Source organism: Nematostella vectensis, chromosome 9 (assembly GCF_932526225.1).
Source record: "Nematostella vectensis chromosome 9, jaNemVect1.1, whole genome shotgun sequence".
NCBI lineage: Eukaryota > Metazoa > Cnidaria > Anthozoa > Actiniaria > Edwardsiidae > Nematostella > Nematostella vectensis.
Window position 1 is genome coordinate 5,095,389 of NC_064042.1, and position 25,106 is coordinate 5,120,494.

The 25,106-nt window shown below is 37.7% G+C and overlaps 4 protein-coding genes and 1 long non-coding RNA gene across 5 annotated transcripts in view; 4 read left to right on the forward strand and 1 right to left on the reverse strand.

Moving 5' to 3' along the window:
• LOC5511009 (DNA polymerase alpha catalytic subunit) overlaps positions 1–2,406 on the forward strand; it is a 43,066-nt gene extending 40,660 nt beyond the window's left edge. Inside the window, exons 57-59 of the mRNA XM_048732446.1 lie at positions 697–813; positions 1,077–1,173; positions 1,612–2,406. Of these exons, the coding sequence (XP_048588403.1) occupies positions 697–813; positions 1,077–1,173; positions 1,612–1,757 (360 nt within the window). The 3' untranslated portion in view covers positions 1,758–2,406. The remainder of the gene's footprint in view (positions 1–696; positions 814–1,076; positions 1,174–1,611) is intronic.
• A 363-nt stretch (positions 2,407–2,769) lies between these two features.
• On the forward strand, positions 2,770–6,225 carry LOC5510994 (radial spoke head 1 homolog). Its single transcript, XM_001631356.3, has 7 exons — positions 2,770–2,996; positions 3,932–4,045; positions 4,128–4,233; positions 4,512–4,645; positions 4,975–5,067; positions 5,701–5,772; positions 5,982–6,225. The coding sequence occupies exons 1-7, from the start codon at positions 2,952–2,954 to the stop codon at positions 6,066–6,068; spliced, it is 651 nt and encodes a 216-aa protein (XP_001631406.1). The 5' UTR covers positions 2,770–2,951; the 3' UTR covers positions 6,069–6,225.
• Positions 6,142–8,002, reverse strand: LOC5511010 (TLC domain-containing protein 5). Its single transcript, XM_001631384.3, has 2 exons — positions 7,863–8,002; positions 6,142–7,126 (listed from the first exon to the last, which is right to left on the reverse strand). Exon 2 carries the CDS (start codon positions 7,112–7,114, stop codon positions 6,419–6,421), a length of 696 nt encoding a protein of 231 aa, XP_001631434.1. The 5' UTR covers positions 7,115–7,126; positions 7,863–8,002; the 3' UTR covers positions 6,142–6,418.
• A 191-nt stretch (positions 8,003–8,193) lies between these two features.
• Positions 8,194–24,197, forward strand: LOC116617520 (serine/threonine-protein kinase 19). The gene is made up of 8 exons (XM_032380239.2): positions 8,194–8,423; positions 9,168–9,322; positions 9,659–9,794; positions 9,942–10,038; positions 10,565–10,662; positions 10,746–10,804; positions 11,049–11,137; positions 23,513–24,197. The coding sequence occupies exons 1-8, from the start codon at positions 8,315–8,317 to the stop codon at positions 23,553–23,555; spliced, it is 786 nt and encodes a 261-aa protein (XP_032236130.1). The 5' UTR covers positions 8,194–8,314; the 3' UTR covers positions 23,556–24,197.
• LOC125572401 lies at positions 11,148–14,822 on the forward strand. Its single transcript, XR_007313815.1, has 2 exons — positions 11,148–14,499; positions 14,604–14,822. It is a non-coding gene; the product is annotated as an uncharacterized LOC125572401 (long non-coding RNA).
• Positions 24,198–25,106: the final 909 nt, after the last annotated feature.

Genomic DNA, 25,106 nt, shown 5'->3' on the forward strand with positions numbered 1-25,106 from the left:
CATCAATTCCAATTTAATTGCAATAAAATCAGCAAAACATTATAGCCAGAGTCAGATACAAATAATGTAAGGACATCATTTCTACAGTAGCGAATGCAGTTGAGGAGTTAACAGTGCAAACGTCCGCGTCCTCAATTGTCCTCAACCACGCGTCGTGGTTTGGTGGAAAAGGGCTGAAATTTATTAAACAGAACGCACTTTTAATTGCTGCTATTGAATTCTGAATCAAATTTATTGGGTCCCTTGTATATAACCGGATGAATTTCTTTTAAGTTTTCTTTTCTTTTTTATAATTAGACAGTCCTAGAGCTAGGGCCACCATTGTCCGCACTTGATATTTCTTCATTCTCTCCTCTATTTGATGTGTTCGGTTGCCTTCTAACTCGTGCTCATCCCTTCTCCGCATTCTCCTAGTGTCCGTGTTCTCCACTCATTTCTCATAATTATTACCCCTCTTCCTTCTGCTCCTCCATTTCCTTTCTTAAATGTGTGCTTCTTTTACTCTACCTTACACTTTTCGTTTCTCCTACCCCTTTCTCTTCCTCTTCCTCTACTTTTCCCTCAAATTCACCCTAATCAGTCATTTATTTTTTGTCTTTTTATCTACCCATTTTAATTTATTCCCTTGAGGCTCTTCTTACGATCGCTTCCTTTTGTCATCAAGAGCACATTAACACCACATTGATGCTTTTGTAGGGTTGGCAAAGATGCGAAGACCCGTCGTGTGACCACCGCACTCGTCAGGTGCCCCTGATGCATCATAGGGGCACCCCCACATGTCCTAACTGTCACAGAGCTCACATGCTCCCTGTGGTAAGTGAAATCTCTCGGAGTCGTTCGTTGATCGAGGTCACTTCCGTAGAATATTTCTGTCGTTGTTCTGCCGTTGTGGTCACTTCAGAATTCATCTGCCAATCATAGTCGTAGTCTGTTGTCGATGTCATACTAGAAGTTTTTTTCGGACCGTGTAAATAATTTCTGTCACTTTTTTTATCCGTTTTCCAATGTTTTTGTTATCTCGTTTTTTTAAAAAAAGATGATACTTACTTATAAATATACCCTTGTGCTGGTTTCAGTACTCGGACACCGCTCTTTACAATCAGCTTCTGTTCTATGGTCGTCTGTTTGACGCGGACCGCGCCTTGAAAACCTTGAAGGACAATGGCGGGAAAGGTAACACAAGCCTCGTGTAAACAGCTCTTAGACAACCTATTTGTCAACCTTGTCGTGTTAACAGCGCCTCGAACATCAATTTAGTCTTATGTACAAGTGCTTGGGACAACGTTTTTGCCTGGTGTAAACAGCGCCAATATTGCTAGCTCAAGCACTGGAAACTTCTGTTCCTAGGGATGCTGGTGCTGTTTGTTCACCATGTTAGTAGGAACTGTGAAGCAGCTCGCCAATATTACCTTTGTCTTGTGGTCAACCGAGCGTAGCGGTGCCAGCAAAGCTAGGCGATACTGGTGCTGTTTGCACGGCGCTTTACACTACAACTTTGGCTTGCATTTCCATGGTGTAATTATTAGTCTCCATTTCTGAAGTTAGAATTAAGGATGTGTTGTCTTGTAAGTGGAAACTAACTTCTCTGTCATTGCTTTCTTTTTTTTTCAGACTTTTTGTTAAAATCATACCTGAAGGAGAACAAAATTGTAAAATCATTTTACACCGATGTCCACACCGCCCTACAGCGCATTATCGAAGCTAACGCGTACTCCGAGGTGGACCTTGCCAAGCTTTTCAAGACATTCCTCAGCTGAGGAGAGTTGGGGAGAAGCAACACAGGACACGACAAGCCAAGCATTACCCATAAGCCACAGGGATTAGCCACAATGCCTCGAATTACCCATAAGCCACAGGGATTAGCCACAATGCCTCGAATTACCCATAAGCGACAGGGATTATCCACAATGCCTCGAATTACCCATAAGCCACAGGGATTACCCCACAAGGACAATCCCTTGAATTACCCATTACCCACAGGGATTACCCATGAGCCACAGGGATAAGCCATAAGCCACAGGGATTACCCATAAGCCACAGTTATTACCAATGATTCACAGGGATTTCCCATAATGCCTTGAATTAACCAAAACTCTTATAATCGTCTTGACCCCAGAGTACATTAACTTTATCAAGAATTTTTCAGAATTATAGCAGAGATTACCTAAAATGCTGGGAGTCATTTTGTGATCTTTATTCATGATGTGTAATAAATTATTAGTTATCCACAATTCCTCGGGAAGAAACTGTGCATATATAAATCTCACGAGGGATATCGAACCTACACAGGTTTGTCTTGGTTCATACATTCGCAAATTAAGCTATATTTTTGTGCTTTGTAATCTATTTTGTGAGTTTTTGTAGTCTATTTTTATATAGATATCAATTAAAGTCGTAAGAATGACATTTTCTTTTGCTGGGTTTTTTTATTTTTTATTTTTTCGTTGCCTCCACCCAACGGGACTGGCAAATGCGCAACGGAGCAAAAATATTCAGGTCTTTGCAACAAATATACGATCATGATTCTCATGAGAAATTACGCCAAAGACCTTGTAAACAGTAATGTATAAATGTTTGAAAAATTACCTACTTACCTTTTCGAGCTAAGGAAGAAACAAGCTAACCAGAAAGCTTTTAATCGGGCTACAGAGTAGGAGAATACAACAAATTTGACATTGCAAAAAGCCCTCCTTCCCCCCCCCACCCCCCTTCCTACAAAAACTATGATGTCGATGTTACTACTCTTTCCCATGATCCCTATCGCACACCTACCCATAACTCATTGCGCGTTTGCAAATCACGAGAGTGAAAAACAGTTTTTTCACTCTTCATTCCTCCCTTCGTTGATTTCCCGATTGCGAATCAATTGGAAAAAAAGGAAGTGTCTTTCCGAACCAAGCACGATACAAGCTAGGTTTCTGGGATTGTAGCGAAGGCAAAAAGAAGACACCATGGACGATTCAGATGAGGAACTTCTGCAAAATGCCGACATTGGGGTGAGTCATTGACGTAAAAAAAAAACGTTTTAAGCTTAACTTATAGATGATTTGCTAGATATTTATAACTTAGTTATGTTTAAGCTTACACGTCGTTATTCAATTGTAAAAAAGGGTTGCTGTCTATAATAGTAACATACTTGCAGTGTGCATAGCGATGTAGGACTTGTTTGTCGTGGTGGTGTTATGAACTCTCCCCTTCATCGATGAAGATGATCGTAGCAGAGGCGAAACGTATTCGTACTGAAACGAACACCGACTAGAAAATGCTATTTGCATTGAAATTTCAATTATTCTTATTTCTAACTAGAAAAGAGACTTATTTCTTTAGTTTTCAGTGTGTTTCTTTAGTTTTCAGTGTGTTAAGCACAGTTGTATTAAAGTAGAAAGCGCTTTATAAAAATCTCAAAAGAATATCAGTTGTGGTGTTCTGTTTATTTAGTAGAGGATAGGATTTGAACTGGAGTGACAACCATTAAAAAGCATTCTTTTCTAGGCAGGTGATCTACAGGAAAAAAAATATATAATATATATGTAGCTCTAAGCTACAGGGCCGTAGCAGGGGATGGGGCACTAGGGGCACATGCCCCACCGTCCCCCAATAAAATTAAAAGGAAATGACCAGTAGGGGCGTGGCTATGCCCCCATTGTTTTCTAAATGTTTCTGTATTGTTCTCCCCCCCCCCCCCCAATAATTCGAGGTCTGCTTCGGCTATGAGCTAAGAGCACAAAAGAAAATTCCAGAGGTGGGAGGGAAGCAGTATTCCCCTTTGGAATTTTAGGGGGGAAAATATTTTGGAGCTAAATTCCAGAAATGTACTTCCAACCTCTATATATTGGTGCACCACCTCCTTTGTGTTGATGCCTTCTCTCCTTCTAGAAATCCTAGAGTTTCCTCTGTAGAAACGAGTTGTTCTGTATCTGTGATTGCATAGGAATATGAAGGAGACCGGAATGAGCTTGGTGAAAGGCACGGCCAAGGAAAAGCTCTACATGGTAATGGTGATTTGTACACGGGCAGTTACTGGAACGGCAAGAGACATGGCAAGGTAGGCAGTATGCCCTGTTTCAACTGATTTCACCATGAAGCAAAAAAATGACAAAATGATCTATGTTTTTTTTATTGTTAAGGGGACATATATCTTCAGAAAGGGAGCTAGATATATGGGATTTTACGAAAATAACAAGAAAAATGGCAAGGGGACATTTACATACCCAGATGGGTCAAGATACGAAGGTAAAAATGTACAGTGGAGACAGCAGCTGCACAAAAACAAGCAGCTTTTATGTGAATGCTTCCAAAGAGTGCCCTTATTTGAATTAACAATCATCATGAAGCTCAAAAAATTAAAAAGCGCTTTTACGAATAAACCAGTCCCCCTCTGCCCAAAAGTAAATGTATAAGGTTTAAGCAAGCACAAGCCACTCATTAATTCACCGAACAAAAAAAATGTGCACTGAGCTATTATCTAGAATTGGTGTGAGGGATTGATGATTTAGCTTACTTTGATTCAGGAACATGGTCAGATGATGAAAGGCACGGTGTAGGCACATATTTTTATACCAATGGAGATACTTATGAGGGGGAATGGAGGAGCAACCGGCGTCATGGCAAAGGCACCTACACTGATGCTCACACCAATGTTAAGGTGATTCCTGTTGAATTGGTCTTCAGAAGAAAACAGAGATATACTTATGGAGTATCCATAATAACCTAAAGAGTCCTCCATTCACTGTAAAATAACTCAGTGCCCACCCTGCTTAAACAAACATAAAAATTGTTTTGAAAAATGTATCCTCAACATTTGAGTGCCCTCAATATCTCCCTCCCCTTCAGGGTCTCTTGTATTTGAAAGACAATCTCCTACCATATTTTGGTGGTCAAATTTCATATTTTTTTTTTTATAAAAAGACTATCTCTTTTGTTGTCTTATTGATGCCTGTAATGCTAGTTGTCAGTTGTCCTTTTTTTTTTCAGCTTGAAGGTACTTGGGAGAAAGGCAAGCTGAACGGCCATTGCAAAATTATCCACAGTGACCACAGATTTGAGGGAGTCTTTGCCGAAAATTTAGTAAGTTATTTGTGAGATCTTGAATGTTCAGTACCAAAATCTCTCATGTGAACATATGTAGAGCTTCAACCCTAACATCAAAGGATTAATTAAGGGAGCTATTTACCCTACTTGTAACTATAGGATGATGAACCTCAAGAGTGTGGACACAATGTGCAGAATCTAAAACATATGAAGATGCATTATGCAGCCACCATATGATTTATGTTTGGCAAAGAACACGCTTTAGGATCAAAATTGTTGTTTTTTGGTTAGGGAAGAAAAATGATTGAACAACAAGCGAAAATGGTTGAACAATAAGCTCTTCTCATATCAGAACCAAATATCAAAACTTGAACCCATTTGTGAAATGCAAATGCCTTAGAGAGCGACACTCTGCCAACTGTGCCACCCAGGTTTTCCTAAAATGCCCCTAAGTTTGCCAATAAAATGCTTGCTATGCCTATAATGGGCAAGATAACAAATACAGTAATCATATACGACTTTAACAAAGAATAATGTACAGTAAAAACTGCCGATCTCCCAGTGTTTTAGCCCAGGGGTTGATGTCTGTCAATAAAATGTCCATTGCACTTAGCATGGAGGATAACCTGTATGTTTTTTTTTAAATAAATCTCTCATTTCATTTACTAGCCTACAGGTCCTGGCAAGTATGTGTTTGAGAAAGGGTTTATCCAGTACGGATTGTACCACATTGTTGAAAAGGTAAGCAAGCGTGAAGACTGAATGTAAAAAGTTGTATTCTGCTCTTCAGCTTTAAATAGTATGTTGTTTGCAATATTTTATAAAATATTTACCTGTAACAACAAATGCATGTCAACAGGGGTTTCCTCCATTTTAACTGTTATCGTAAGTTACAGTCATTTCTATGTAAACTAATTTTAGGCAATAATATAGAAATCCTTTCCATTTAGAAACAAAGCAAGTATGATGAGGAGGAGGAACCCACAAGGACCCCTATCTGGAAATGTGTGGCATTGGAGGCTACAATCCCTGTGTAAAATGGCCCAGTATGTCAGAGTCGTACAGTTTTTGTCATTTTTGTACAACAACTAAATTTATGAGAACATTTGGTCAAGTTTGAAACATTTTATATAGATTTTTATTGAAAATATCATTCATATTTGTATGACAAATAAAATACTACATTGATACTAACATTGTTGGATTTTAACATGTACATTCGATTCAGAATCAGAATTAAAAATCATATTTCATATGAAATCATATTTCATTAACATTTAGAAGTGAAAGTGAAAAAAAGTTTGAGAAATATGTGCATCCTCTTACTAGCAAGTTTTATCGGAAAATATAATTGTTACGGACCATTGATGTAGCAGGGGCTGCTAATTTAGGTAACTTTTTTCTTCCCAAAAAACCTCTTGCATGCAAATAGCATGATATAGAAACTCCATACTACGCCAACAAGATACAAACCTATTCCTCCCGCTTTGACAACAAGTGCTGGTTTACTTGACTTCAAGGTCCAGTACAAGACAGATGTTCCTGGCCCAAGCCGAAGAAATAAAAACAATGTCAAGAACACTAAGTCATTGATATAAGCTATCCTCAATTCATAGTTTCCAGTTTCCCTCAAGAACCAGCGCATTTGTAGGAATGGATTCGTCATTTCAGACCCAAATATTGTTGCAACAATTTCAGACCCTGAATATCCATTGATCACAATGTAAGATAAGCTGTAGACTGATATCATGTGATGTGCTAGCATATTTAGGCCCTCTGTACCCATGTATAAGCACCAAGTGAAATCAAACAGAAAATATCCAAGTGTTATTGTAGCAATAAGTGTCTGGAATTGGGTGCTTGCTTCGCCGAAGGTATCAAAGGGCCAAGGACCAGTCCTGAAGGCACACCAGTAAGAGAGGGCGGTGCTGACGATGGCATGGATTATGGTGACCAAACGACAGTTCCATTCTGGGCTGCGATTCGTGTTGATGATGCTGATGATGGCATATAAGGATATCCATATGCAAAGGCAAGATAGGAGGGGACAGAGTATAGGGCCCAGGGATACGACAAGATCCATTACTGCACCTGCCTGAGAAAACAAATGGAAATATAAATACACTACCTGTTCCATCCATAAAAATTAAAAAAAACAATCGATATATCAAAATAACACAACAATCTTAATTGATATTGATTGGATTGGAAGATTGATAATAATGGATACTTTCACGATCTTCCCAATTAGTCACATTATCGATTGGCCTCACAATTTTTCTCCTATTAATTATTAACGATTGCCGATACAATTGTTGATTTTATCGAGTCGATTATCGAATGAACAGTACGTAATAAATATTAGTTTTGAAATCGTCTGTCTGACGGGACAAAAAAAAAATAGAATAAATGGAAGGTTTGTACAGCCTGAATCACTTCGACAATCTAACTGATAGTAAAAGTACTCTTTCGTACTTGTCTTGTATTTGCATCAAGCAAAGAAGCGTAAACAATTTAATACCTGACTTATGTAAACAATCAACATAACGAAAAAATACCCGTAAATTTTAAGGTATTCTCAAAATAAGAAATCTCTGATTAACAATGTTATATCTCAAGGGCTAAAATTTATTATCTTGCCATAAAATTGTAGCTTTAGAGCGCGTAGACAGCCACAAAACCTCTGGCTTCGCGACGCTAAAAATGCGGAAAGAACGGAAAGAACTAGAAACTGGTTCCTGTTTGTTATAGAAAGCGTGCGTGACCGATTATTCACCACGAAATTCACAACGATAATACTAGAATGCCTAACTCACGCAGAGTGCCTTTACCTGCTGGTGTGATTAGATCACGTTGAGTAGCGTAATTCACTAGATTTAGCTTCTGGCTTGAGTATTACAATGTTAGGAAACAGCTTTCACCGCCCCAAGAGGGTGACAAACCATAGTCGTCACGTGACAGAATTACCATACGCACAATGTCACGCAATATCAGATTCAAAAGAGAAATAAATATTTGTTGATATGCATTATAAGTTGCTTTCTAATAAATAATATTCTAATTCATTATATATATATATATATATTTCTTTACTAGTAATTTTGTTAAAAGAACAGGTGATTTTCAGCGGTATCACCCATTTGAATAGACTGGGTTCTAGTGTTTATTTCGCGCGAGGTGTGAAATTTCTTCAAAAAAATTCCATGTGAATCTTCACAAAAATGTCCCGTTAATTTTATTCGCGCTGTAGTCGTTTGACAGGCTTTTCGCTAAGTGTTTATAGATGAGTCTAAAGCGGCAAGGGTCATTCCCTAATGTGTTTCCATCAAGAAAGCGGCGAGTTGTAAAAGCCACCGGTAGCCGAGATGATAAAGACGAGGACAAAGAAACAGGTTTGAACTGTGCCCTTCTAGCTCAATGTATCGATCATCCTGCTGAAATAATTCACAACAATACATTTTTAACTCTTCGAGAACCGAGGACCAGAGAGAAAGGTTGCAGTAGATCAAGAAGAAAACCTCCTTTCATAGATATCCCGAGCACATCTGTGTACCATATTTTTTCACCTCCTTGCCCCCCCCTTGCCCCCCTCCCCCCCAAAAAAAGTTACCCCCTCCCCCTCATTCAAGTGTCTGAGAACTCCCTTGAGGACGCCAGAGACATATTCTAGGTATTAGTTGAAGAGTAAGGATAAGGGTGGAGAGGGATAGAGAGATGGAGGAGAAAAGAGCAGGCACCGCTTTCTACTTGTTTAACCTATCAGGGGGTGGGTCCTCATGGATTTAAAAGTTTTTCAGTCTTGTCTTTGACACACGATAAGTGGGGATTCTTAGAAAGGGAAAGGATCACATTAAGTCACAACTACTTCACCCACCCTTTACAAGGTAGATGCGATGAAAAATCAATTAGCCACAACAGCACATTATAATCCAGTGTGAATTCATATCATATAATATATTTTTGTTATCATTATGAGAGAAATTTTTGGAGTTTGAATCTTACCCCAAAAAATTTTTTTGGGATTTGTATATAAATTGTCACCACTTCCCCATGCCAAAGTAAAATATAGAAGAGTATATTGTATGCACTTGAAGTCACCTTGCTCATTTAACCAAAAATGTTGTATTTTTCAACAGATCTAATAGAAATACCAAATGACACTAAAGCCGCACTTCTCTTCCTCAAGTCACTATTCCCAGTCCAAGCATTCAATGGTCAAGTCCCTCCAATACTGCTGAAGCACCAACTGTACTGTGTCGTCAATGACAAAACCACAGTTGATAGGCAGCTGGTGAGTGTGGTATCCCTAAGGGAATGGGCATGTACCTGCCATTAAGGCCTAATTTAGAAGCATAATGTCATCAAATATACCCAAATGATATACGAGAACAAGTAGTCTAATTGTTTTAGTGTAAATCCACTCACATACTACCTTCAAATAAATGGCGAATTTATTAATTCTCAGTAATAAATTTTCGCTACTCACTGTCAATGGCTCTATAGATAGTGAGTACGGGAGCCAATCAAATTGCAAGATCCGTGATTGTATGTGAGCGGATACTAAAATGCGATATAACAAGTTTCTCTCTGTATTACTGTATCTCTGACAATTTCTTTTTCTTGTTAGAATAAGATGTGGGAGACTAATGAGGTCCGTCTATTCAAGTTGGTGACTGGATCGGATGAGTTTGCTGTTATGCTAACAAGTGATTATATTTCACATCTGAGATCCAAGATGACCAATAACACAACAAATTCTGCAGGTACTAGGACAGTTAGAATATTTTGCCCCTTCAGGCATTCAAGTCTAGTATAAGACATATGACACATTAGAGTGTGCATAACTCGTTGTTTATGTGATAATATGGACATGAAAGCTCTACTGACCAATAAGTATGTCTTTTTAACAGAAAAATTCATAGCCAACGTGTTGCCAAGCTGTGTTGATGTCAGCTTTAGTAGAAAGACATTATCAGAAAACCATAGTCTTACTGAAGAAGAGATCACGTAAGTTGACTTTTAGGAGTACCCCCTAAAAATAATGTCAATTCAACCTTATGCAGAGTCATGACTAGCATGGCTAGAGGGACCTGTGCCTCTCTCCCACAACCCTCTTTTTCACTAGTCTTCCTTGCAGCTGTCAGAGTTTGTCAGTTGTGAAAGTGCTCCAAAGGCATTTGTAGGAGGATTTGAGTACTTTCGTGACCGCCAAACGCAGAAGGCTGAGAATACCTTTTCCCCTACACACATCATTATCATCACCATCATCATATCCTTTACAATCATCATCATCATCAACAACATCATCACAACCATTAAATTTTTTATCATCATCATCATAATAATCACCACTATATTATCATCATCAGCAGCATTACGATTGTCATCATTATCTCAACAACCATAAGCACAACCATCATCGTCATAATCATCTTCACCACCAATATTTTTATCACAACCAACATTATCATCATTACAATTATCATCACCATTACCACCTATACAAGTTACAGTATCTTATCTCTGTCTTCAGACAATTAATAAACTTGGGAGCCTTGGCCGTGAGGGATGTTGGTAGCTGGTGGCTCAGTATACCAGGGGCAGGTCACTTTATGAAAAGCTTCTCCAAAGGTTGGTTTTAATAATAATAATTAAGACAAAGGGGGGATTAATTCTATGAACTGTGTTGTGGCTAATATTCCTGTTTTCCTTAGGAAGAAAAGCAGTAATAAGAACTATAAAGAACACAAAATACAAAGAAATGTTACAGAAGGTGTGTGGTTGCTCGTGAAACCTTTTGGTAAAAGAATTATTACTTGAATTTGCCCTTGTCGATCTTCTGCTGGAATCCTTGGGTTTTCATTAGTTTTCTATCTAAGAAAATATGTTTGCAAGCTGCATACCTCCCTCCCCCTGGCCTGTGGGGGTTTCCATTCCCATGGTTGAAGTTTCTAAAAAAGGTGCTATGTACTGAAATCAAGCATTTGTAATTATCGTGATTTTGGTTTGATCGACAGGAGCTGGAATCACGTAATCTGAGTACACACTCAAAGCTTGGGGTTAAGTATCATATTTATGATATCATTGGAGCGGAGCTAGTACAAAGGTATGTATACGAATGTGTCTACTAACTGTATAATTATGCAATTCCTCAATCCTATAAACTATATAGAAATTATAATGTATAGAGTTGTTGCGTGTGAACACGAATCAATGCCCACGAAATTCAACTATGATACCAATTCTTATAAAACTAATTCATACATCACTATTCCAACTTACTAAAATGAATTATAAATTAGCCATAGGGGCAATTAAACAACAGGTAGCATGACACATTTTTCCTTTATGTCTCCTTGTTCAACCACACCAAAATACATGTAGCAAAGCATACATGCGGTTCAAAAATGTTTCTTAAGGGACGTGTCATTTTCCTTTATGTCTCCTTGTTCAGCCACACCAAAATACATGTTGCAAGCAACAAATTTTGTAGCCAGCGGTTCAAAAATGTTTCTTATTAAGGGACGTGTCATTTTTCCTTTATGTCTCCTTGTTCAGCCACACCAAAATACATGTTGCAAGCAACAAATTTTGTAGCCAGCGGTTCAAAAATGTTTCTTATTAAGGGACGTGTCATTTTTCCTTTATGTCTCCTTGTTCAACCACACCAAAATACATGTAGCAAAGCATACACATGCGGTTCAAAAATGTTTCTTAAGGGACGTGTCATTTTTCCTTTATGTCTCCTTGTTCAGCCACACCAAAACACATGTTGCAAGCAACAAATTTTGTAGCCAGCGGTTCAAAAATGTTTCTTAAGAGACGTGTCATTTTTCCTTTATGTCTCCTTGTTCAGCCACACCAAAATACATGTAGCAAGCAACAAATATTGTAGCCAGCGGTTCAAAAATGTTTCTTAAGGGACGTGTCATTTTTCCTTTATGTCTCCTTGTTCAGCCACACCAAAATACATGTAGCAAGCAACAAATATTGTAGCCAGCGGTTCAAAAATGTTTCTTAAGGGACGTGTCATTTTTCCTTTATGTCTCCTTGTTCAGCCACACCGAAATACATGTAGCAAGCAACATATTTTGTAGCCAGCGGTTCAAAAATGTTTCCTAATTAAGGGATGTGTTATTATTTAGCAGGGGGGGAGGGAATTTGATATTTTTTAAATTGACGGGAAAAAATAGGGCCGTCCTCCAGCCATAGGGTAAAAATATGGGACCCCCCATACAAAAAAATTCACACACATTTGTCTGTAATAAACGCTCGTGTAAACATGAAATTTATGGAAAAATATGTTTGGTTGTCAAATGAATATAGATATTTAGGGGTGATATGTTTACCGAAAACGAGGTTTATAACGTCCATGGGTCAGAAGTGCTAATGTTTAGAGTGTGAATGAAAAGATTTTTGGCTATTTTGAGCGACGTTAATTTTGTATTCTTTATTCCTTTAGCAAATAAAAGTTGTGTCTTTGTTTTCAGGGGCATAGCCATTTTTAACAGGAAGGGGTCCAAAAAGGCCCATATAAGACATTTTCTCCTGTATTGTAAGAAATATCCCATACATTTACTGTATTTTTGGCTGCTGGAAGGAAGAAGGGCACCCCTTGCTAGGTCTCTGGTTTTGGACCCTGTTTATGGGCTTTGTCTTATAAATTCATCACAGATCAGACGCTTTGACATTGTAATTAGTTTGTGATTAGTTATCATATTGGAATTCGTAGCTTTTTTAAGTCACGTTCTTTAATCATTCATTTGCTTTGACCCTATATTATGCTTAGAATTGCAAGTCATTTCTTCCGCGTTCCCTTAGTCCATTACATCAATTCCTTGGGGCTAATTTCGGGGACTGCTCGAAATTTTTTCTTGTCCCGGGATCAGTATAGTTTTAGCTCTTTCTCGCTTTCTTTTTTCGTTGGGTGCCCATGTCATGGCTACATTACAAAGACATTCAAGATCTTGTCTAAGCACATTAAGGACTTTTCATTCTTGATGTGATCTATCCAGCCAATGTTGAGTATTTAAGTTGGAAAACGTCCAGCATTATCTCCCTTCCAGGTCTTCTAGGTCTCAAAACCGCATAACAAAACTTTGGGTACCAGTGTGCCTGGTACAACTTCATCTTCATTCTTCTCTTGATCTTCTCAAAGCTACACATTTTTTCTCAGTCTAGTGTATGCACCCCTTGCCTTAAACAGCCTATTCTTGGGGTCTTTTACTTAAATAAAGCGACATATAAATATTACTACATATAACGGCATATGACGAAGTAAAAAGGATGTAGAAGTTCTGGTTGTGCTCAACCATATGAAGTGTCACACACATTGTGAAACATGCCTGTCATGAACTTTCTATTCATTTTGCACTTTTCATTCCTGTAAATGTCATTTGTACAATTAACGGCCCCTTTAAGTACTGCAAATCCATCCGGACCTAGTTTTTTTTTTTTATGGGAGCGTCTCCTCTGTCACTCTCCGAGTTATATCAGTCATCACTCTCCGAATTATCAGCTTCTCCTACACTATTTTCCCTTTCACCCCTGAAACTCTCCGACTTACCGTCTTCCCCATCAGCCTCCGACTCATTGTCAATGCATCTAATGAACAACTCCCCTTATCGTTACTAACAATATTATGTATAACAAGCACCTTATCCTCCTACTTTACCTCCTCTGAATGGCCACTATCATTTTTTTGGGCGCTACGTTCCTAGAGTTCTCTACAGTCCTCCGTGCAGAGGCGATGGCACCGACTTGATCGTCCTTCAACACCCTAGCAGTTGAGCTTCTCTTTCTCTATGTATAGATCAAGGACCGACATAGGACACCCTCTATTTGGGTGTATCTAGTCATGAGTTGTCGTACTTTTTCAAGCTTTCTTTCTCTCTCAGCCTCCTCCTTGGCTCCTTCCTCTTTCTTTTCTCGAACACATGCAGGCGCGTACCCAGGATTGGCTGAAGGGGGGCTGCACAGTCATAGGTATCATATAATAAGAAATGTCCCACTTTTTGGCCGCCAAAGGGGTGATGCGCACCCCACCCCCTGTGTACGCGCCTGTCATTGGCCTTTAGATCACGATGGTAAGAGAAGTGTAGAAGTCCGCTCGTAAATGATTGGCTAGATTACCCTCATCGTTCTATTGTTTTCCCGTTCTTCGTCTGTGTTGCATCAATCCAATGTGGTGAAATCTTCTGATAGCTTCTAAATGGACCGATGGCAATGAAGAAAATAGTTACCTAACCTCGGCCATTTAAGTGACTTATCAGAGTCACCGGATGACATTGGACCATATTTTTATAGATCCTACTCCATGCCCTTCAACAGCATTTATCTGACGATGAGTTTTATAATATGATGCTAAGAAATTATACATGTTAATTGCACGGCCAGTTAATGGTTGACTCGTAAAGTGACACAACTATAGGAGACAGTACTGTGCAGATTAATGAGTTCCATGCTGAGGTTTATGTGATGGAGCAAAGAAAAATTCCACACAAAATATTTGTTAACAAAATTATGACCCTCCCCTAAGAAATGTGGAGATGTGAAAAAAATTCCATGTTGAGGTTTATGTGATGGAGCAAAGAAAAATTCCACACAAAATATTTGTTAACAAAATTATGACCCTCCCCTAAGAAATGTGGAGATGTGAAAAAAATTAGGACCCTCCCCAAAAAAATCAGAGCTCCCCCCTCCCCCCGCTAAATAATGACACGTCCCTAGCTATCGGAGAAACATATTTGTGCCACAACTACAATATTTGATGAGTATTATGTTTTGTGGGGTAAAACTTTGAAATATTTAAAAAACATGTATCTCTTACATGACCGGTCTTAGAAGTATTTAAGCCCGAAGCCCTGCAAAGGCTGGCGATGTTTAAACGTCGTATTGGGAAGTGCTGGACAGTTATTCTTCAACATTTCCTCTGTCTTGTTGTCAACCGAGCATATCAGTGCCAGCTGTTTGCATGGGGTTTTTATGAGCTTATGTAGCAAGTACGATGTTATGTTGTAATACTCCTGTTGTCACTGTGGGGTTTTTATGAGCTTATGTAGTAAGTACGATGTTATGTTGTAATACTCCTGTTGTCTCTGTGGGGTTTTTATGAGCTTATGTAGTAAGTACGATGTTATGTTGTAATACTCCTGTTGTCACTGGGGTTTTTATGAGCTTATGTAGTAAGTACGATGTTATGTTGTAATACTCCTGTTGTCTCTGTGGGGTTTTTATGAGCTTATGTAGTAAGTACGATGTTATGTTGTAATACTCCTGTTGTCTCTGTGGGGTTTTTATGAGCTTATGTAGTAAGTACGATGTTATGTTGTAATACTCCTGTTGTCACTGGGGTTTTTATGAGCTTATGTAGTAAGTACGATGTTATGTTGTAATACTCCTGTTGTCTCTGTGGGGTTTTTATGAGCTTATGTAGTAAGTACGATGTTATGTTGTAATACTCCTGTTGTCTCTGTGGGGTTTTTATGAGCTTATGTAGTAAGTACGATGTTATGTTGTAATACTCCTGTTGTCTCTGTGGGGTTTTTATGAGCTTATGTAGTAAGTACGATGTTATGTTGTAACACTCCTGTTGTCTCTGTGGGGTTTTTATGAGCTTATGTAGTAAGTACGATGTTATGTTGTAATACTCCTGTTGTCACTGTGGGGTTTTTATGAGCTTATGTAGTAAGTACGATGTTATGTTGTAATACTCCTGTTGTCACTGGGGTTTTTATGAGCTTATGTAGTAAGTACGATGTTATGTTGTAATACTCCTGTTGTCACTGGGGTTTTTATGAGCTTATGTAGTAAGTACGATGTTATGTTGTAATACTCCTGTTGTCACTGGGGTTTTTATGAGCTTATGTAGTAAGTACGATGTTATGTTGTAACACTCCTGTTGTCTCTGTGGGGTTTTTATGAGCTTATGTAGTAAGTACGATGTTATGTTGTAATACTCCTGTTGTCTCTGTGGGGTTTTTATGAGCTTATGTAGTAATTACGATGTTATGTTGTAATACTCCTGTTGTCACTGGGGTTTTTATGAGCTTATGTAGTAAGTACGATGTTATGTTGTAATACTCCTGTTGTCACTGGGGTTTTTATGAGCTTATGTAGTAAGTACGATGTTATGTTGTAATACTCCTGTTGTCTCTGTGGGGTTTTTATGAGCTTATGTAGTAAGTACGATGTTATGTTGTAATACTCCTGTTGTCACTGGGGTTTTTATGAGCTTATGTAGTAAGTACGATGTTATGTTGTAATACTCCTGTTGTCTCTGTGGGGTTTTTATGAGCTTATGTAGTAAGTACGATGTTATGTTGTAATACTCCTGTTGTCACTGGGGTTTTTATGAGCTTATGTAGTAAGTACGATGTTATGTTGTAATACTCCTGTTGTCTCTGTGGGGTTTTTATGAGCTTATGTAGTAAGTACGATGTTATGTTGTAATACTCCTGTTGTCACTGGGGTTTTTATGAGCTTATGTAGTAAGTACGATGTTATGTTGTAATACTCCTGTTGTCTCTGTGGGGTTTTTATGAGCTTATGTAGTAAGTACGATGTTATGTTGTAATAAACCTGTTGTCACTGGGGTTTTTATGAGCTTATGTAGTAAGTACGATGTTATGTTGTAATACTCCTTTTGTCTCTTTGGGGTTTTTATGAGCTTATGTAGTAAGTACGATGTTATGTTCTAATACTCCTGTTGTCACTGTTGGGTTTTTATGAGCTTATGTAGTAAGTACGATGTTATGTTGTAATACTCCTGTTGTCTCTGTTGGGTTTTTATGAGCTTATGTAGTAAGTACGATGTTATGTTGTAATACTCCTGTTGTCTCTTTAGGGTTTTTATGAGCTTATGTAGTAAGTACGATGTTATGTTGTAATACTCCTTTTGTCTCTTTGGGGTTTTTATGAGCTTATGTAGTAAGTACGATGTTATGTTGTAATACTCCTGTTGTCTCTGTTGGGTTTTTATGAGCTTATGTAGTAAGTACGATGTTATGTTGTAATACTCCTGTTGTCTCTTTAGGGTTTTTATGAGCTTATGTAGTAAGTACGATGTTATGTTGTAATACTCCTTTTGTCTCTGTGGGGTTTTTATGAGCTTATGTAGTAAGTACGATGTTATGTTGTAATACTCCTGTTGTCTCTGTGGGGTTTTTATGAGCTTATGTAGTAAGTACGATGTTATGTTGTAATACTCCTGTTGTCACTGGGGTTTTTATGAGCTTATGTAGTAAGTACGATGTTATGTTGTAATACTCCTGTTGTCACTGGGGTTTTTATGAGCTTATGTAGTAAGTACGATGTTATGTTGTAATACTCCTGTTGTCTCTGTGGGGTTTTTATGAGCTTATGTAGTAAGTACGATGTTATGTTGTAATACTCCTGTTGTCTCTTTGGGTTTTTTATGAGCTAATGTAGTAAGTACGATGTTATGTTGTAATACTCCTGTTGTCTCTGTGGGGTTTTTATGAGCTTATGTAGTAAGTACGATGTTATGTTGTAATACTCCTGTTGTCTCTGTGGGGTTTTTATGAGCTTATGTAGTAAGTACGATGTTATGTTGTAATACTCCTGTTGTCTCTGTGGGGTTTTTATGAGCTTATGTAGTAAGTACGATGTTATGTTGTAATACTCCTGTTGTCACTGGGGTTTTTATGAGCTTATGTAGTAAGTACGATGTTATGTTGTAATACTCCTGTTGTCTCTGTCGGGTTTTTATGAGCTTATGTAGTAAGTACGATGTTATGTTGTAATAATCCTGTTGTCTCTGTGGGGTTTTTATGAGCTTATGTAGTAAGTACGATGTTATGTTGTAATACTCCTGTTGTCTCTGTGGGGTTTTTATGAGCTTATGTAGTAAGTACGATGTTATGTTGTAATACTCCTGTTGTCTCTGTGGGGTTTTTATGAGCTTATGTAGTAAGTACGATGTTATGTTGTAATACTCCTGTTGTCACTGGGGTTTTTATGAGCTTATGTAGTAAGTACGATGTTATGTTGTAATACTCCTGTTGTCTCTGTCGGGTTTTTATGAGCTTATGTAGTAAGTACGATGTTATGTTGTAATACTCCTGTTGTCTCTGTGGGGTTTTTATGAGCTTATGTAGTAAGTACGATGTTATGTTGTAATACTCCTGTTGTCTCTGTGGGGTTTTTATGAGCTTATGTAGTAAGTACGATGTTATGTTGTAATACTCCTGTTGTCTCTGTGGGGTTTTTATGAGCTTATGTAGTAAGTACGATGTTATGTTGTAATACTCCTGTTGTCTCTGTGGGGTTTTTATGAGCTTATGTAGTAAGTACGATGTTATGTTGTAATACTCCTGTTGTCTCTGTGGGGTTTTTATGAGCTTATGTAGTAAGTACGATGTTATGTTGTAATACTCCTGTTGTCACTGGGGTTTTTATGAGCTTATGTAGTAAGTACGATGTTATGTTGTAATACTCCTGTTGTCTCTGTTGGGTTTTTATGAGCTTATGTAGTAAGTACGAAGTTATGTTGTAATACTCCTGTTGTCTCTTTAGGGTTTTTATGAGCTTATGTAGTAAGTACGATGTTATGTTGTAATACTCCTTTTGTCTCTGTGGGGTTTTTATGAGCTTATGTAGTAAGTACGATGTTATGTTGTAATACTCCTGTTGTCTCTGTGGGGTTTTTATGAGCTTATGTAGTAAGTACGATGTTATGTTGTAATACTCCTGTTGTCACTGGGGTTTTTATGAGCTTATGTAGTAAGTACGATGTTATGTTGTAATACTCCTGTTGTCACTGGGGTTTTTATGAGCTTATGTAGTAAGTACGATGTTATGTTGTAATACTCCTGTTGTCTCTGTGGGGTTTTTATGAGCTTATGTAGTAAGTACGATGTTATGTTGTAATACTCCTGTTGTCTCTTTGGGTTTTTTATGAGCTAATGTAGTAAGTACGATGTTATGTTGTAATACTCCTGTTGTCTCTGTGGGGTTTTTATGAGCTTATGTAGTAAGTACGATGTTATGTTGTAATACTCCTGTTGTCTCTGTGGGGTTTTTATGAGCTTATGTAGTAAGTACGATGTTATGTTGTAATACTCCTGTTGTCTCTGTGGGGTTTTTATGAGCTTATGTAGTAAGTACGATGTTATGTTGTAATACTCCTGTTGTCACTGGGGTTTTTATGAGCTTATGTAGTAAGTACGATGTTATGTTGTAATACTCCTGTTGTCTCTGTGGGGTTTTTATGAGCTTATGTAGTAAGTACGATGTTATGTTGTAATACTCCTGTTGTCTCTGTGGGGTTTTTATGAGCTTATGTAGTAAGTACGATGTTATGTTGTAATACTCCTGTTGTCTCTGTGGGGTTTTTATGAGCTTATGTAGTAAGTACGATGTTATGTTGTAATACTCCTGTTGTCTCTGTGGGGTTTTTATGAGCTTATGTAGTAAGTACGATGTTATGTTGTAATACTCCTGTTGTCACTGGGGTTTTTATGAGCTTATGTAGTAAGTACGATGTTATGTTGTAATACTCCTGTTGTCTCTGTGGGGTTTTTATGAGCTTATGTAGTAAGTACGATGTTATGTTGTAATACTCCTGTTGTCACTGGGGTTTTTATGAGCTTATGTAGTAAGTACGATGTTATGTTGTAATACTCCTGTTGTCTCTGTGGGGTTTTTATGAGCTTATGTAGTAAGTACGATGTTATGTTGTAATACTCCTGTTGTCTCTTTGGGTTTTTTATGAGCTAATGTAGTAAGTACGATGTTATGTTGTAATACTCCTGTTGTCTCTGTGGGGTTTTTATGAGCTTATGTAGTAAGTACGATGTTATGTTGTAATACTCCTGTTGTCTCTGTGGGGTTTTTATGAGCTTATGTAGTAAGTACGATGTTATGTTGTAATACTCCTGTTGTCTCTGTGGGGTTTTTATGAGCTTATGTAGTAAGTACGATGTTATGTTGTAATACTCCTGTTGTCACTGGGGTTTTTATGAGCTTATGTAGTAAGTACGATGTTATGTTGTAATACTCCTGTTGTCTCTGTCGGGTTTTTATGAGCTTATGTAGTAAGTACGATGTTATGTTGTAATACTCCTGTTGTCTCTGTGGGGTTTTTATGAGCTTATGTAGTAAGTACGATGTTATGTTGTAATACTCCTGTTGTCACTGGGGTTTTTATGAGCTTATGTAGTAAGTACGATGTTATGTTGTAATACTCCTGTTGTCTCTGTCGGGTTTTTATGAGCTTATGTAGTAAGTACGATGTTATGTTGTAATACTCCTGTTGTCTCTGTGGGGTTTTTATGAGCTTATGTAGTAAGTACGATGTTATGTTGTAATACTCCTGTTGTCTCTGTGGGGTTTTTATGAGCTTATGTAGTAAGTACGATGTTCTGTTGTAATACTCCTGTTGTCTCTGTGGGGTTTTTATGAGCTTATGTAGTAAGTACGATGTTATGTTGTAATACTCCTTTTGTCTCTGTGGGGTTTTTATGAGCTTATGTAGTAAGTACGATGTTATGTTGTAATACTCCTGTTGTCTCTGTGGGGTTTTTATGAGCTTATGTAGTAAGTACGATGTTATGTTGTAATACTCCTGTTGTCACTGGGGTTTTTATGAGCTTATGTAGTAAGTACGATGTTATGTTGTAATACTTCTGTTGTCACTGGGGTTTTTATGAGCTTATGTAGTAAGTACGATGTTATGTTGTAATACTCCTGTTGTCTCTGTGGGGTTTTTATGAGCTTATGTAGTAAGTACGATGTTATGTTGTAATACTCCTGTTGTCTCTTTGGGTTTTTTATGAGCTAATGTAGTAAGTACGATGTTATGTTGTAATACTCCTGTTGTCTCTGTGGGGTTTTTATGAGCTTATGTAGTAAGTACGATGTTATGTTGTAATACTCCTGTTGTCTCTGTGGGGTTTTTATGAGCTTATGTAGTAAGTACGATGTTATGTTGTAATACTCCTGTTGTCTCTGTGGGGTTTTTATGAGCTTATGTAGTAAGTACGATGTTATGTTGTAATACTCCTGTTGTCACTGGGGTTTTTATGAGCTTATGTAGTAAGTACGATGTTATGTTGTAATACTCCTGTTGTCTCTGTCGGGTTTTTATGAGCTTATGTAGTAAGTACGATGTTATGTTGTAATACTCCTGTTGTCTCTGTGGGGTTTTTATGAGCTTATGTAGTAAGTACGATGTTATGTTGTAATACTCCTGTTGTCACTGGGGTTTTTATGAGCTTATGTAGTAAGTACGATGTTATGTTGTAATACTCCTGTTGTCTCTGTGGGGTTTTTATGAGCTTATGTAGTAAGTACGATGTTATGTTGTAATACTCCTGTTGTCTCTGTGGGGTTTTTATGAGCTTATGTAGTAAGTACGATGTTATGTTGTAATACTCCTGTTGTCTCTGTGGGGTTTTTATGAGCTTATGTAGTAAGTACGATGTTCTGTTGTAATACTCCTGTTGTCTCTGTGGGGTTTTTATGAGCTTATGTAGTAAGTACGATGTTATGTTGTAATACTCCTTTTGTCTCTGTGGGGTTTTTATGAGCTTATGTAGTAAGTACGATGTTATGTTGTAATACTCCTGTTGTCTCTGTGGGGTTTTTATGAGCTTATGTAGTAAGTACGATGTTATGTTGTAATACTCCTGTTGTCACTGGGGTTTTTATGAGCTTATGTAGTAAGTACGATGTTATGTTGTAATACTCCTGTTGTCACTGGGGTTTTTATGAGCTTATGTAGTAAGTACGATGTTATGTTGTAATACTCCTGTTGTCTCTGTGGGGTTTTTATGAGCTTATGTAGTAAGTACGATGTTATGTTGTAATACTCCTGTTGTCTCTTTGGGTTTTTTATGAGCTAATGTAGTAAGTACGATGTTATGTTGTAATACTCCTGTTGTCTCTGTGGGGTTTTTATGAGCTTATGTAGTAAGTACGATGTTATGTTGTAATACTCCTGTTGTCTCTGTGGGGTTTTTATGAGCTTATGTAGTAAGTACGATGTTATGTTGTAATACTCCTGTTGTCTCTGTGGGGTTTTTATGAGCTTATGTAGTAAGTACGATGTTATGTTGTAATACTCCTGTTGTCACTGGGGTTTTTATGAGCTTATGTAGTAAGTACGATGTTATGTTGTAATACTCCTGTTGTCTCTGTCGGGTTTTTATGAGCTTATGTAGTAACTACGATGTTATGTTGTAATACTCCTGTTGTCTCTGTGGGGTTTTTATGAGCTTATGTAGTAAGTACGATGTTATGTTGTAATACTCCTGTTGTCTCTGTGGGGTTTTTATGAGCTTATGTAGTAAGTACGATGTTATGTTGTAATACTCCTGTTGTCTCTGTGGGGTTTTTATGAGCTTATGTAGTAAGTACGATGTTATGTTGTAATACTCCTGTTGTCACTGGGGTTTTTATGAGCTTATGTAGTAAGTACGATGTTATGTTGTAATACTCCTGTTGTCTCTGTCGGGTTTTTATGAGCTTATGTAGTAAGTACGATGTTATGTTGTAATACTCCTGTTGTCTCTGTGGGGTTTTTATGAGCTTATGTAGTAAGTACGATGTTATGTTGTAATACTCCTGTTGTCTCTGTGGGGTTTTTATGAGCTTATGTAGTAAGTACGATGTTCTGTTGTAATACTCCTGTTGTCTCTGTGGGGTTTTTATGAGCTTATGTAGTAAGTACGATGTTATGTTGTAATACTCCTGTTGTCTCTGTGGGGTTTTTATGAGCTAATGTAGTAAGTACGTTGTTATGTTGTAATACTCCTGTTGTCTCTGTGGGGTTTTTATGAGCTTATGTAGTAAGTACGATGTTATGTTGTAACACTCCTGTTGTCTCTTTGGGGTTTTTATGAGCTTATGTAGTAAGTACGATGTTATGTTGTAATACTCCTGTTGTCTCTGTGGGGTTTTTATGAGCTTATGTAGTAAGTACGATGTTATGTTGTAATACTCCTGTTGTCACTGGGGTTTTTATGAGCTTATGTAGCAAGTACGATGTTATGTTGTAATACTCCTGTTGTCTCTGTGGGGTTTTTATGAGCTTATGTAGTAAGTACAATGTTATGTTGTAATACTCCTGTTGTCTCTTTGGGGTTTTTATGAGCTTATGTAGTAAGTACGATGTTATGTTGTAATACTCCTGTTGTCTCTGTGGGGTTTTTATGAGCTTATGTAGTAAGTACAATGTTATGTTGTAATACTCCTGTTGTCTCTTTGGGGTTTTTATGAGCTTATGTAGTAAGTACGATGTTATGTTGTAATACTCCTGTGGTCTCTGTGGGGTTTTTATGAGCTTATGTAGTAAGTACGATGTTATGTTGTAATACTCCTGTTGTCTCTGTGGGGTTTTTATGAGCTTATGTAGTAAGTACGATGTTATGTTGTAATACTCCTGTTGTCTCTGTGGGGTTTTTATGAGCTTATGTAGTAAGTACGATGTTATGTTGTAATACTCCTGTTGTCTCTCTAGGATCGACACCACTTCAGGACCTCTCCTCCGACTTCGATCGTGAAAAACAAAAGGCAGTACAGACAGTGTATTTATTATACAGAAAGCCAATATCAGAGTTATCGTATTTTATAACTATTGTTAAATTGAGATATGATTTAATCATAACTATCATTAACTATGATCAAATGGACTTCTTTTTCATGGCCACAAATTTGTTACTGGGCGTGTTTATCATCTTAAGTCATACTTATAGGTCACTTAAAGTCCATTTAATCATATTTCTATTATTATCTTCAGCGTCTACGTGTCGAGCACCCTGGGAGGATTAGTTAACTATATTTATTAACTACCGGTAATAACCAAGAACTGGTATTCGACTCTGCAGACTCGAATACCAGTTTTTGGTGGATCGTATTTATTCTCTGGTTTACGAACACGACTATTTGGGCCTTTTTTACTGATTCGTATTAACTACTACAAGTATTGTACAGTATATCATGTTTATAATCAAAATTTATCATGGAACGAAAGACAATTTTATTTTTGTATTTAGTTGACATGAGACAAACATACCATGATCAAACGGATTTAGTGGCGCACTAATTTTTTTTTTTTGAATAGCCAAACAAGAGAACAGGACTTTTGCTATGCAAATATTATTGTCTGCAAAAAAAAAGGAAAAAATAAATAATTATTTATATAAGCAATTGTTTGTTTTCAATTGTTTGTTTTTATATAATTATTGTTTGTTTTCAAGCTTTTGATTGTGTACGACATGACGGAAAAACCTGGAAAACGCGCAATTTCAGATATAGAGAGAAGACACAATATCTTCAGTGGCTATAGGTTCCTTGTATTTCGGACTGATTTTTAAAATACAAATATCGTGAGGCCGAAGTGCACTTAACCAGGTTGTGGCTTTTTAAGATAATTTTTCCTTGATCATCATTGCCCTGTGTATCAGCTTAGGGGCAAAAATCTCAAATTTCAATGACACTTTACAAAAAGTCGCATAAATTTAAAAAAAAGTCGCACTTGATATTTTGTTTGCTATAAATTACTAAGTACTCATAGAAATTCTCCGCCTTATTCGATGTGAAATGGCCTTTTTTGAAGCGTCACGTCATGTTTTTTCGTCATGTCATTGTGTGCACGGTTTGATTTAACCCAGCGTCCTTTGCGGTCGATTTAACTATGTTCAGTAATACAGGGCTGGCTCTCTGGGCCATGCTCGGGAACCCAGCGTCCTTTGCGGTCGATTTAACTATGTTCAGTAATACAGGGCTGGCTCTCTGGGCCATGCTCGGGAACCCAGCGTCCTTTTCGGTCGCTTCTAATGTACGTTATCAAGACAAGGCCTTTAATTATTTTCCTTAGGGATTTCTCGATTAAGTAGGTTTTTGCTCGTTTTGATCTAACGCCTTTTCACGACAAGCCGTGATCAGACCTTTCTTTCTACTGTGCAGAGTTTCAAATCGTTACACCCGAAAAACCCAGCGCGGGAAATTTAGACATCCACCACAAAAATAGCAAGAAAAGTAAGCCGCTGTAGCGGGTTGACCAACCGGATAGAAGCAGGCCCGTACCTAGGAAGAGGGCGTCCCCCCACAAC